The following is a 12,426-nucleotide window of genomic DNA, read 5'->3' as shown; positions in this document are numbered from 1 at the left end:
GTTCATATGCATCATCCATTAGAGAGTGGTTGTGTGCAATTGACGTTGCTGTCCATTTTTCATGTGCCTGGGAAAAACATATGCATATAAAAAACATCCCTGGGATAGGGGATTAAGAATACTTCCCAAGTATTCCCTGCGTGTCGTAGAAGGTAACTAAAAGGGGAGGGAGCAGGGGGCTGGAAATCCTCCCCTCTCATTTTTTTCTTTTTCTTTTTTTTAATTTTCCAAAAGGAGGAACAGAGGGGGGCCAGGTGAGGATATTCCACAAAGGCCCAGTCCTCTGTTCTTGACGCTACCTCGCTAGCGCGGGAAATGGTGAATAGTTAAAAAAAAATAAATAAATAAAAAATAAAAAATATTGTTTGAAGCAGCATTACAGCTGGAGATATTTTGGTAAATGTACATCTTAATGACACTATGAATTAATTTACGATAGTGATGAAAATGGTATCGGAACAATCATTACACTCACTAAAATAGTTATGGACATGCAGCAATCACGTACAATATGTATTTTTAACGGTAAGTTCCCATTAAGTAGGAAAGGCACTGAAGCTAGGGGAAAATGTAGGTTTAAAAACAAGGATTATAAACGAAAGGAAAAACAGGGTCCAAAAAACCCAACCTAACTTAAACCTTGCAAATTGGGTACATACATACTTAAAAGAATACTTGACATGTGGTAGAAATCAGCCCCAGATAAGCCAAGAAGAGATATTTATGTAATGCAAATGGCAGCTGAGAAGTCTTATTCATCAAGGAAGATCCATGTGGAGTGAGTGCTTTGTGCAAACCCTGCCATTAAGGCTGAATCTCATTATAGGAATTTATACATAGGTTGGGTAGTTAGTCACTCGCAACATTCAAGAGATCTGCCTCATAGCTGAAAGTAATACTGGATGACTTATGCTACTTATGAAAATTAGCATAATGCAACAATTAAGATGTGGGAGAAGCAATTAAGAGAAGAGTAATTATTCAAGACACAAATGAAGTGGTGAATGCCATGCACAAGCCCTACTATCAGGGCAAAATTACATAGTAGGATGTCACAGGTAGGTACAGTAGTGCTGTAGGTACCCCATATCTTTGTGTGTAATTCTTTTTCATGACTACCATCCATCATGTTGAGCAGCATGTATTTCTAAACCCAAACCTTATATGACAAACTCACCTGTATATTTAGTGTATCTATAGAAGAACTGAGCCAATTATTTACTTCTTCTCTTTCCCGTTGCGCTGGATCTTTATTTTGTGCTGCCCCTAGGCCCTCTTTACTATATGCTTTGGTCTTGGTTTCTCTTTCAACAACCTTAAATCTTTCCATTTGCTGTGAAAGAAAAGAGAGATATAGGGGAATGAAAACATGAAATAATGTGTACAATTTTACTGATTAATAAATAATAAACTGCAAACTTTTAGAAAAAGAAAGTGTACTAATTTAACTTTTCCTACTGATGACTTTCTTTTATAGTGACTAATATGGCTCAAGCAAAAACATGCTTCATCCAAGGATATCTCAGGTGAGAAGAAAAACTTAGAAAAAAAAAGTGAAAATGAATCAGGGCTCTCAAGGTGTTTGTGTACCTGACTCTAACAGAAAAGTTATAGGGGGATAAAAGAAGAGGGATTGCCACAGTTTAAATGTTATAAGTAAGGAGGAGTCATCTTAACAGTCAACCCTTAAGTGGTCATCTTCAAAGAAAAATTTTAGAAAGCAGCTGCCAGGTGCATATTTTTGGTCCAAGCCTTAGTGACAAGGACACATGCAGACAGCTCACAAGAGCAGCAGCCAAAATAATACCCGCAGAATAAGTAAAGAGCTACAACATTATGGTGTTCAGAAAGGGACAGTTGAAGAGAGGTGATGGAAGAACTAACGGCCACTCTCGCTAACAGAGGTCATCAAAGATACATCCAGGTATTTGAGCAGTGCTCCATTTCAGGATAAATAAAGCCCCTGTAGACATGAAATAGCTGATCACAAGAGAAACAATCAAGGCAAATATACTAGTCTCCCAGCTTCTGGAATGCAGACTTTGTGATGTATATACTGGTTTTCCAAATTCATGTGGAGGATATGATTATGCCCAAAATGTTTAATTCATTATAGGGGGGGGCTCTGAAATTAAAAGAGTGGGATAAGAATTACACTATGAAAGAGATGTATGAAAATGTGCTTTAGCATTTAGAAATATGAAATCTAACCAAGTTACTGCCTCCTTGTGTCTGAAGGAATAATAGTTCCAACAGCATCATATGGTTGCGAGGCATTGGCTATAGACAGGGTTGTACGGAGGGGGGGTGCATGTGTTGGAAATGAACTGTTTGAGGATTTCATGTGTGGCGAGAATGGATGAAGGCAGCAAGTATACACATGTATTTAAATATGTATGTCAGTGTATGTACATGTATGTATATGTTGAAATGTATAGGTATGTATATGTGCGTATGTAAACATTTACGTATATACATGTGTACGTGGGTGGGCTGGGCCATTCTTTCATCTGTTTCCCTATGTTAGAGACAGCTAAAGACTGAGTGTGAATGAATGTGGCCTTTGTTGTCTTTTCCTAGCACTACCTCACACGCATGCGGGGGAAGGGGGTTGTCATTTCATGTGTGGTGGGGTGGTGATGGGAATGAATAAAGGCAGTAAGTATGAATTATGTACATGTGTATATATGTATATGTCTGGGTATGTATATATATCACCCCTGGGGATAGGGGAGAAAGAATACTTCCCACGTATTCCCTGCATGTCGTAGAAGGCGACTAAAAGGGAAGGGAGCAGGAGGCTGGAAATCTTCCCCTCTCATCTTTTTTTTTTTTCCCCCAAAGGAAGGAACAGAGAAGGGGGCCGGGTGAGGATATTCCCTCAGAGGTGCAGTCCTCTGTTCTTAACGCTACCTCGCTGAGGTGGGAAATGGCGAATAGTATGAAAGATGTATATATATGTATATGTTGAAATGTATAGGTATGTATATGTGCATGTGTCGACGTGTATGTATACACATGTGTATGTGGGTGGGTTGGGCCATTCTTTCGCCTGTTTCCTTGCGCTACCTCGCTAATGCGGGAGACAGCAACAAAGTATAATATAAATATAAATAAATGAGTATGTAAGTGCATGGGCCACTCTTTGCCTATTACCTGACACTAACTTGCTGATGCAGGTAACGGCAATCAAGTGTAATAATAATAATAATAATAATAATAATAATAATAATAATAATAATAATAATAAAGAGAACCAGTTGAAGAAATAAAATACTATAGATAAGGCAAATAAATTCACACAAACATACATAGAAACAGTGTAAAAGGAAAAACATACACTGAAATACAGAGTACCAAAAAAGAGATACTTTAAACAAAGAATTAAAGTACACAAAAATATTGATATGTGACTGTAATGGAAAAACGTGAGGTAAGATATGGAATTAATAAAATAATTTGATATGACAGAACTTTTTTTAAAGGGGAAGTAAATGTTTATAGTTGTGTTACTGGAGTGATAGTTTTCATACATGGTGCTTTGACAAGAAAATAGTGAAACTGAAAAAATGTAGCTTAGACATTGAAGCTTATTGATACAGTGGTTAAATTGATGAGAACTACTATTGACGTTTGTGTAAATAAATTAAACATTTCCTTTTTCCATAGCCAGAGGTTGAACCATTATGTGACATTCATTTTTTCATTTCATTTCAAGCTAGAAGTTTCAGTTTTCTAAACTGTTTCTTACATTTTTCACATGTATATATATGTATGTGTGTGTGTGTGTATGTGTGCGTGTGTGTGTGTATGTGTGTGTGTATGTGTATATATATATGTATATTATCCCTGGGGATAGGGGTGAAAGAATACTTCCCACGCATTCCTCGCGTGTCGTAGAAAGCGACTAGAGGGGACGGGAGCGGGGGGCCAGAAATCCTCCCCTCCTTGTATTTTTTTTAACTTTCTAAAATGGGAAACAGAAGGAGTCACGCGGGGAGTGCTCATCCTCCTCGAAGGCTCAGATTGGGGTGCCTAAATGTGTGTGGATGTAACCAAGATGTGAAAAAAGGAGAGATAGGTAGTATGTTTGAGGAAAGGAACCTGGATGTTTTGGCTCTGAGTGAAACGAAGCTCAAGGGTAAAGGGAAAGAGTGGTTTGGGAATGTCTTGGGAGTAAAGTCAGGGGTTAGTGAGAGGACAAGAGCAAGGGAAGCAGTAGCAGTACTCCTGAAACAGGAGTTGTGGAAGTATGTGATAGAATGTAAGAAAGTAAATTCTCGATTAATATGGGTAAAACTGAAAGTTGATGGAGAGAGATGGGTGATTATTGGTGCATATGCACCTGGGCATGAGAAGAAAGATCATGAGAGGCAAGTGTTTTGTGAGCAGCTGAATGAGTGTGTTAGTGGTTTTGATGCACGAGACCGGGTTATAGAGTTGGGTGATTTGAATGCAAAGGTGAGTAATGTGGCAGTTGAGGGAATAATTGGTATACATGGGGTGTTCAGTGTTGTAAATGGAAATGGTGAAGAGCTTGTAGATTTATGTGCTGAAAAAGGACTGATGATTGGGAATACCTGGTTTAAAAAGCGAGATATACATAAGTATACTTATGTAAGTAGGAGAGATGGCCAGAGAGCGTTATTGGATTACGTGTTAATTGACAGGCGCGCGAAAGAGAGACTTTTGGATGTTAATGTGCTGAGAGGTGCAACTGGAGGGATGTCTGATCATTATCTTGTGGAGGCTAAGGTGAAGATTTGTATGGGTTTCCAGAAAAGAAGAGTGAATGTTGGGGTGAAGAGGGTGGTGAGAGTAAGTGAGCTTGGGAAGGAGACTTGTGTGAGGAAGTACCAGGAGAGACTGAGTACAGAATGGAAAAAGGTGAGAACAATGGAAGTAAGGGGAGTGGGGGAGGAATGGGATGTATTTAGGGAATCAGTGATGGACTGCGCAAAAGATGCTTGTGGCATGAGAAGAGTGGGAGGTGGGTTGATTAGAAAGGGTAGTGAGTGGTGGGATGAAGAAGTAAGAGTATTAGTGAAAGAGAAGAGAGAGAGGCATTTGGACGATTTTTGCAGGGAAAAAATGAAATTGAGTGGGAGACGTATAAAAGAAAGAGACAGGAGGTCAAGAGAAAGGTGCAAGAGGTGAAAAAAAGGGCAAATGAGAGTTGGGGTGAGAGAGTATCATTAAATTTTAGGGAGAATAAAAAGATGTTCTGGAAGGAGGTAAATAAAGTGCGTAAGACAAGGGAGCAAATGGGAACTTCAGTGAAGGGCGCAAATGGGGAGGTGATAACAAGTAGTGGTGATGTGAGAAGGAGATGGAGTGAGTATTTTGAAGGTTTGTTGAATGTGTTTGATGATAGAGTGGCAGATATAGGGTGTTTTGGTCGAGGTGGTGTGCAAAGTGCGAGGGTTAGGGAAAATGATTTGGTAAACAGAGAAGAGGTAGTAAAAGCTTTGCGGAAGATGAAAGCCGGCAAGGCAGCAGGTTTGGATGGTATTGCAGTGGAATTTATTAAAAAAGGGGGTGACTGTATTGTTGACTAGTTGGTAAGGTTATTTAATGTATGTATGACTTATGGTGAGGTGCCTGAGGATTGGCGGAATGCGTGCATAGTGCCATTGTACAAAGGCAAAGGGGATAAGAGTGAGTGCTCAAATTACAGAGGTATAAGTTTGTTGAGTATTCCTGGCAAATTGTATGGTAGGGTATTGATTGAGAGGGTGAAGGCATGTACAGAGCATCAGATTGGGGAAGAGCAGTGTGGTTTCAGAAGTGGTAGAGGATGTGTGGATCAGGTGTTCGCTTTGAAGAATATATGTGAGAAATACTTAGAAAAGCAAATGGATTTGTATGTAGCATTTATGGATCTGGAGAAGGCATATGATAGAGTTGATAGAGATGCTCTGTGGAAGGTATTAAGAATATATGGTGTGGGAGGCAAGTTGTTAGAAGCAGTGAAAAGTTTTTATCGAGGATGTAAGGCATGTGTACGTGTAGGAAGAGAGGAAAGTGATTGGTTCTCAGTGAATGTAGGTTTGCGGCAGGGGTGTGTGATGTCTCCATGGTTGTTTAATTTGTTTATGGATGGGGTTGTTAGGGAGGTGAATGCAAGAGTTTTGGAAAGAGGGGCAAGGATGAAGTCTGTTGGGGATGAGAGAGCTTGGGAAGTGAGTCAGTTGTTGTTCGCTGATAATACAGCGCTGGTGGCTGATTCATGTGAGAAACTGCAGAAGCTGGTGACTGAGTTTGGTAAAGTGTGTGAAAGAAGAAAGTTAAGAGTAAATGTGAATAAGAGCAAGGTTATTAGGTACAGTAGGGTTGAGGGTCAAGTCAATTGGGAGGTGAGTTTGAATGGAGAAAAACTGGAGGAAGTGAAGTGTTTTAGATATCTGGGAGTGGATCTGGCAGTGGATGGAAACATGAAAGCGGAAGTGGATCATAGGGTGGGGGAGGGGGCGAAAATTCTGGGAGCCTTGAAGAATGTGTGGAAGTCGAGAACATTATCTCGGAAAGCAAAAATGGGTATGTTTGAAGGAATAGTGGTTCCAACAATGTTGTATGGTTGCGAGGCGTGGACTATGGATAGAGTTGTGCGCAGGAGGATGGATGTGCTGGAAATGAGATGTTTGAGGACAATGTGTGGTGTGAGGTGGTTTGATCGAGTAAGTAACGTAAGGGTAAGAGAGATGTGTGGAAATAAAAAGAGCGTGGTTGAGAGAGCAGAAGAGGGTGTTTTGAAATGGTTTGGGCACATGGAGAGAATGAGTGAGGAAAGATTGACCAAGAGGATATATGTGTCGGAGGTGGAGGGAACGAGGAGAAGAGGGAGACCAAATTGGAGGTGGAAAGATGGAGTGAAAAAGATTTTGTGTGATCGGGGCCTGAACATGCAGGAGGGTGAAAGGAGGGCAAGGAATAGAGTGAATTGGAGCGATGTGGTATACCGGGGTTGACGTGCTGTCAGTGGATTGAATCAAGGCTTGTGAAGCGTCTGGGGTAAACCATGGAAAGCTGTGTAGGTATGTATATTTGCGTGTGTGGACGTATGTATATACATGTGTATGGGGGTGGGTTGGGCCATTTCTTTCGTCTGTTTCCGTGCGCTACGTCGCAAATGCGGGAGACAGCGACAAAAAAAAAAAAAAAAAAAAAAAGAAGACTGTAATGGAAATATGTAAGACATGACAAATAAAGAGTACAGAAAATAATTCTATGAACTAATAAGAATAAAAATGAAATACCTAAATCAGGGCAGTTCCTATCATCTCACATGTTACAGTTAGGAGAAATATTCACTATTTCAAAGAAATGACTCTGGTAAAAACTTACCGTTTCTATCAATTTGCGGTTCTCAAGAAGTTGAGATTTATCCTTAATTTCACCTGAAGCTAACCAGGACTTGATCTGATCTCGTAATCTTTGAAGCTTTTTAATCTCTTTCTTAAGGTCTGCTTCATATTTTTCCTTTTGGTTACTGTTCGTGGCATTATGAACTTTTTGCCAAATGTCTTCAAACTGTTCCACACCCTCTGCCACTTTTTTTAGGCACCGATCAATTTCACCTGAAGATAGAAGGTAATCATTAGGATTTGACAAAAGCCATTATTTACAAGGTGAATCTACATTCAGTGTAGCCTAGAATATGATAAGTTCTTGGAATCTTCCAAAGGAAAACTGCTTCAACCTATGGCCTATGATCTAATTCATGCATTATACAAAGAAATTTTCAGAGAGAGCGAGAGAGAGAGAGAGAGAGAGAGAGAGAGAGAGAGAGAGAGAGAGAGAGAGAGAGAGAGAGAGAGAGAGAGAGACTAAACGGGAAACTTTTTAATACCGAGAAGTCTGTTGCTATTGGGTAGATAATATTCTAGTAGCATGATGCAATTCCTGCCATCCTGTTTGGTTTGGTACCGGTACTCAGGAAATCTCAAAACCAACAACAGTGTTTCTCAACATGAACCAGTCTTAATTTTGTGTCTTCACCGTATAATTTCATCTATATCACGGATGGTTCCATCACCCCCTGGTACAAAATTACCTTCTTTATATCACTGAAATATACAAACACATGGTGGGATTCTACATGGTTCTGTTCGGAGGTCATTCCTACTACTGATTTATGTAAATGTCTTGCCAAAAAGTATGGACTCCTATCTGAATATGTTTGCAGATGATGCAAAAGGCATAAAGGAAGTGAAAAGCTATTTCAAAGTTGGTCTGATACATGGGTGATGAAGTAAAACTCAAGGGAATGCAAGTAAAGAGGATGGGTCACAGTCAAAGAACACCTCAATATGATTATCATCCAAATGGAAATAAGATGAAGGAATCTGTGTGAGAGAGACTTGGGAGCAAAGATTGTCCCTAACCTACAACCAGAGTCCTATCTTAGATAACAGTTAAGAAGACCATTTGTTAGTAAATATCCGATTTGCGTTCATGTTCATGTTCACAAGGAAATATTTAGTAAGCGTTACACATCATATACAAGGTCAAAACTAGAACGTGCTTCTCAAGTTTGGTCACAGCACCTATAAAAGATACAAAATAGAGAAGGTCCATAGGAGAAAAGATGGTACCTGAATTAACTGAGCTAAGTTACAAGGATATGATAGAAGCCTTAAATTTGCCCACTGTAGAAGAGCAAACACTGAGGGTAATCTGATTACAACCTTTTATTTCTTAAGACATTGATGACTTAGATACTGAGCAGTTCAAAAGATGTCAGGATAGAATAACCATAGAAAAAAACATTAAATAAAGCAAGAAACTTGATGATGTGAAGTACTTTCATAGTGAAAAAGCAGTGGATGAAAGGAGCAAAATAAATGAATATGTAGTTAAAGTGGAGAGCATACAAAAATCTAAAAAGTTGTATGACAGCAGAGAATGGTCAAGAGATGGGGTCCTACAAGTGTAGTACTCCCTCCTCATAATGTACGTATTGACAATTATGCAGACACACAAATTGTGAGGTCATAGGTGTACATAAAGTTTTTACATTAATACATGGACTGCAGATTCATACACAGTTAAGAGATGGGACAACATGAGTATAAAACTCTCCCCATAACACAAAATATAACAAATAATAATCACAGTAAAAAAATATCTACAAATAAGTGAAATAATGACTGATGTTGACCCAGCAATTTCGGCCCAGCCTTCTTTTTATATGACTGTTGAGTAATACCAAGACTGACAGCTTTGTGGATGATTAATTTGACTTAAATGGTCAATCAATTAAATCACTATGGTATTCTTTCTTTCATCCCTAGGGACAGATGTAATACTCTTACCAGTGTAAATTCACTTTTAAATATATTCTAATTATATCTCTTACTCTTGTTTAATGAATATACTTCAAGAGGGAAAAGTAACTGTTGAACCATAAGTTAATAATTTCATTCTTCCTTGACAAATTAGCACAATAAACCATCACCATGCTTAATATATCCATAAAAAATCTTGGAGTGGTTTATCATGCTAAGCTGTCAACAGCGTCCCTACATTACACATAGTTAACAATCTGTAAACAGGTTCAAACAGATTCTAACCAACTCAAATGTGTTTTTCAAAACCTTGCTCTAAGTAACATTAAACATAACCCAGTTAAAACGCACCTACTTATGTTTAACCTAAACTGGAATTAAGAAAAGTTACCATCATTTTTAATCACAATGCCACGAATAATCTATTATGATACAAATTTATTACAGTATGATTTATTACAATACAAATTATGATATAACTAGAAACAGAGCTTGGCAATCGTTACCAGTTTTTGGAAAATCAGTGTTTAGCATTTTCATGATGAAAGCTTGCTAATTTTCACCAAGAAAATATGACAATATTGTACTTTTTGATTATGACCTTGAAATCTTCTTTTTACTTTTTTTTCTTCAGAGAAAAAAAGGTTATGAAAAATAACAAATATTTCTATGATTTGTTAATCTCTGATTGGCTTGTTAAGCTTCATACTGATCGCTAAACATACCAGGTGTGTTCTACTGAATTTCAAACAACTTGAAAAATAGGTACTTAGTAGAAAAGATAATAATCATCTGTCTGTACAACATTTGTTTCACATGGCTTTCGGCACTATACATAATAAGTAAAGGATACTGAATAAAAAAATTCTGGGATCAATTCTTCAATAATTTTCCTTTTGAAACAAAACTGAACCTTTGACTTGTGGCTGTTCAATGAACAGAACAGCTTAATATCACAGTCATTCTCCTCACCATAAATTACTGGTACATTTATTTTAAAGTCATTAAGAAAAAAAAAAATCTAAACATTGACTGGTAATCTCAATATTAAGGTTAGGAAGATCTTTGCATGCTGTTGTTACTATTCATGAATGAATAAATTTACTACTAGGGACCTATAATTCAAAGAATATTTAATCAAAAATGTCACTCAAACAATGAGGTTAAAGTTGTTGATACTGACTTCTGTTTGTGAGCTATACATAAAATTATTGAATACTTTATTAATCTGATTAAATATGAGTCAGTAAATATAACATGAATAAAATGGACACTCATCAGAAATTAATTCTTCACTCAGTGTTCAACAGTTTTCTGTATTCTAAGCCAATTTACATTAGTAAATGAGTAAGCAGTTACTAGGCATTCCTTGTTTAGTTATATCCATCATCACCCAGTGTGAATATCTGGTGAAGTTCTAGTTCAAACCCAATAAAGAAAAAATTAAACATACTTCTTTTAAACATAATACAGACGTTTCTCATTATTCTCTTCTGCATTACAGATGGAAGGTGCATCTAAATAATTTCAGAGCTTAAATCAAACCTATCTACGCATTAAACAGTATTAATATGTTTCAATTCAGTCAGGAATCAAAACTAAAGGGTCCCTTGTTGTAAAATCACTCATTTCAATGGAAAATTACAATAAAACCCATCGTTTTAATACTCTGAGTAAAGACTCCAACCCTTAAGTGTGGTTATTTTGCATTATGAGGCATTTTACTAGTACTCTCAATTTATCATAATTGAATATAACTTCAAGTAAAAAAAATTCTATACTCTTTATAAAGAAAAATCCTTAGTACTATTTCATGACATATGAGATTATACAAAATACACCCTCTCTATTTTTCCTGTATTGTTGTCTGTTACTCAAAATAGGGTCTAATTCACCTAGCTAAGTTATTGAATATCTGTTCATGTAATTGCAGTCATATTATTTACAAACATTAAAAGTTTGTCCTTTAAATTCACAGATTTTCTCACCATATATATCAAATATCAAAAAAAAAAAAAATTCTACATATAAATACAGTGAACATTGTTTTCAGATTCAATCACTTTTCAACATTTTGAACCAAACTTGATCTACTAACACACATTTTCACTTCTGAGCACCAACGCATTTCATTATCTTTTCTAATTCCTTATAAAATCACTAAGTATCTTTCCCTTATGATATATTTGCATAGCAAACACCAGACACGCTGAAAGGAACTTTCATGGTTTTCCTGGTTTCATTTTTTTCTCATTACCTTCACCACAAGACACATATAGTCAACCTTCACAACAATACATGTAGCCCAATTAATGAGTTAACAGCCAAAGGTAAACCGTCTTGAAGCTGTTGGTATCCAGACACTGTGCCACCTTTTCAGGTTTCTGTTAACCAATTGCCACTTCCTTTATTCAGTTTTATCCTTCAAGTTGAGGTTAATCTTTCAATATCGAACATCAGACACATATTTTCAATGCCTTCCACAAACGCACTTCAATATCTTTTCGACAGCCATATAAAATCACAGGTTCTGAGAGCAAAGGCCATCAAATGATATAACACAATCATTAACGATATCCTCTCACTTGTAATATTGGTTTTACCTTTTGTCTTTTGCAACGATAAAAGCGTTGAAGTTTTCGAGGAAGAATCCTAACCATATTACTCTGAAAGTGTTGACAATGAAGCTCTCAGCTGTGCAGTCCCGTCAGTTAGACCATCGTTGTTCTACTACAACCAAGACCTCCGATGTCGGTCAAAATAAGCGTTAATCAACTCGTTTACGATACTCACATCACTTTCCCAGCAAATATTTTCTCAGTGGATAAAAAGTACAAAATCTAATACCATAATAAGATTGTATTGTAGCGATTTTCACAATGATGTTACAGTGTTTACACTTTGTAAACAAGCTTTCCTTTCGTACCTCGTCTGCTAAAAAGAGAAATCTCCGCACGTTCCCCTTACCTTGTAATTTTCTAGATGCTGCCATTGCTATGAGGAGTGTCTACTGAGGGTTTTGTTCATACTTGTAGGCCAGAAGCCTCACAACATAGACAGAAAATTGAAGAAAGTCACTATTATTTTTATTGACACTATCGACACAATATGGCCACCATCTAAAAGCTTCCTTGTCGCT

General features: G+C 37.3%; 1 protein-coding gene across 4 annotated transcripts in view; it reads right to left on the bottom strand.

Annotated features, from left to right (window-relative positions):
- The window catches only part of Not3 (CCR4-associated factor Not3), a 61,721-nt gene extending 49,295 nt beyond the window's left edge, over window positions 1–12,426 (bottom strand). For 3 of the 4 annotated variants that reach the window (XM_071668497.1, XM_071668496.1, XM_071668498.1), the window contains exons 1-3: window positions 12,255–12,423; window positions 7,345–7,577; window positions 1,178–1,333 (exon numbers count right to left, since the gene is read on the bottom strand). In XM_071668497.1, coding sequence (XP_071524598.1) covers window positions 1,178–1,333; window positions 7,345–7,577; window positions 12,255–12,279 — 414 coding nt within the window. In that variant the 5' untranslated portion in view covers window positions 12,280–12,423. Of the gene's footprint in view, window positions 1–1,177; window positions 1,334–7,344; window positions 7,578–12,254 lie in introns of all 4 variants that reach the window. The other variant, XM_071668495.1, reaches the window with a different exon arrangement.

Source organism: Panulirus ornatus, chromosome 13 (genome assembly GCF_036320965.1).
Source record: "Panulirus ornatus isolate Po-2019 chromosome 13, ASM3632096v1, whole genome shotgun sequence".
Taxonomy (NCBI): Eukaryota; Metazoa; Arthropoda; class Malacostraca; order Decapoda; family Palinuridae; genus Panulirus; species Panulirus ornatus.
The sequence above is the reverse complement of the archived record's forward strand: the minus strand, read 5'-3'. Positions and strand labels throughout refer to the sequence as shown.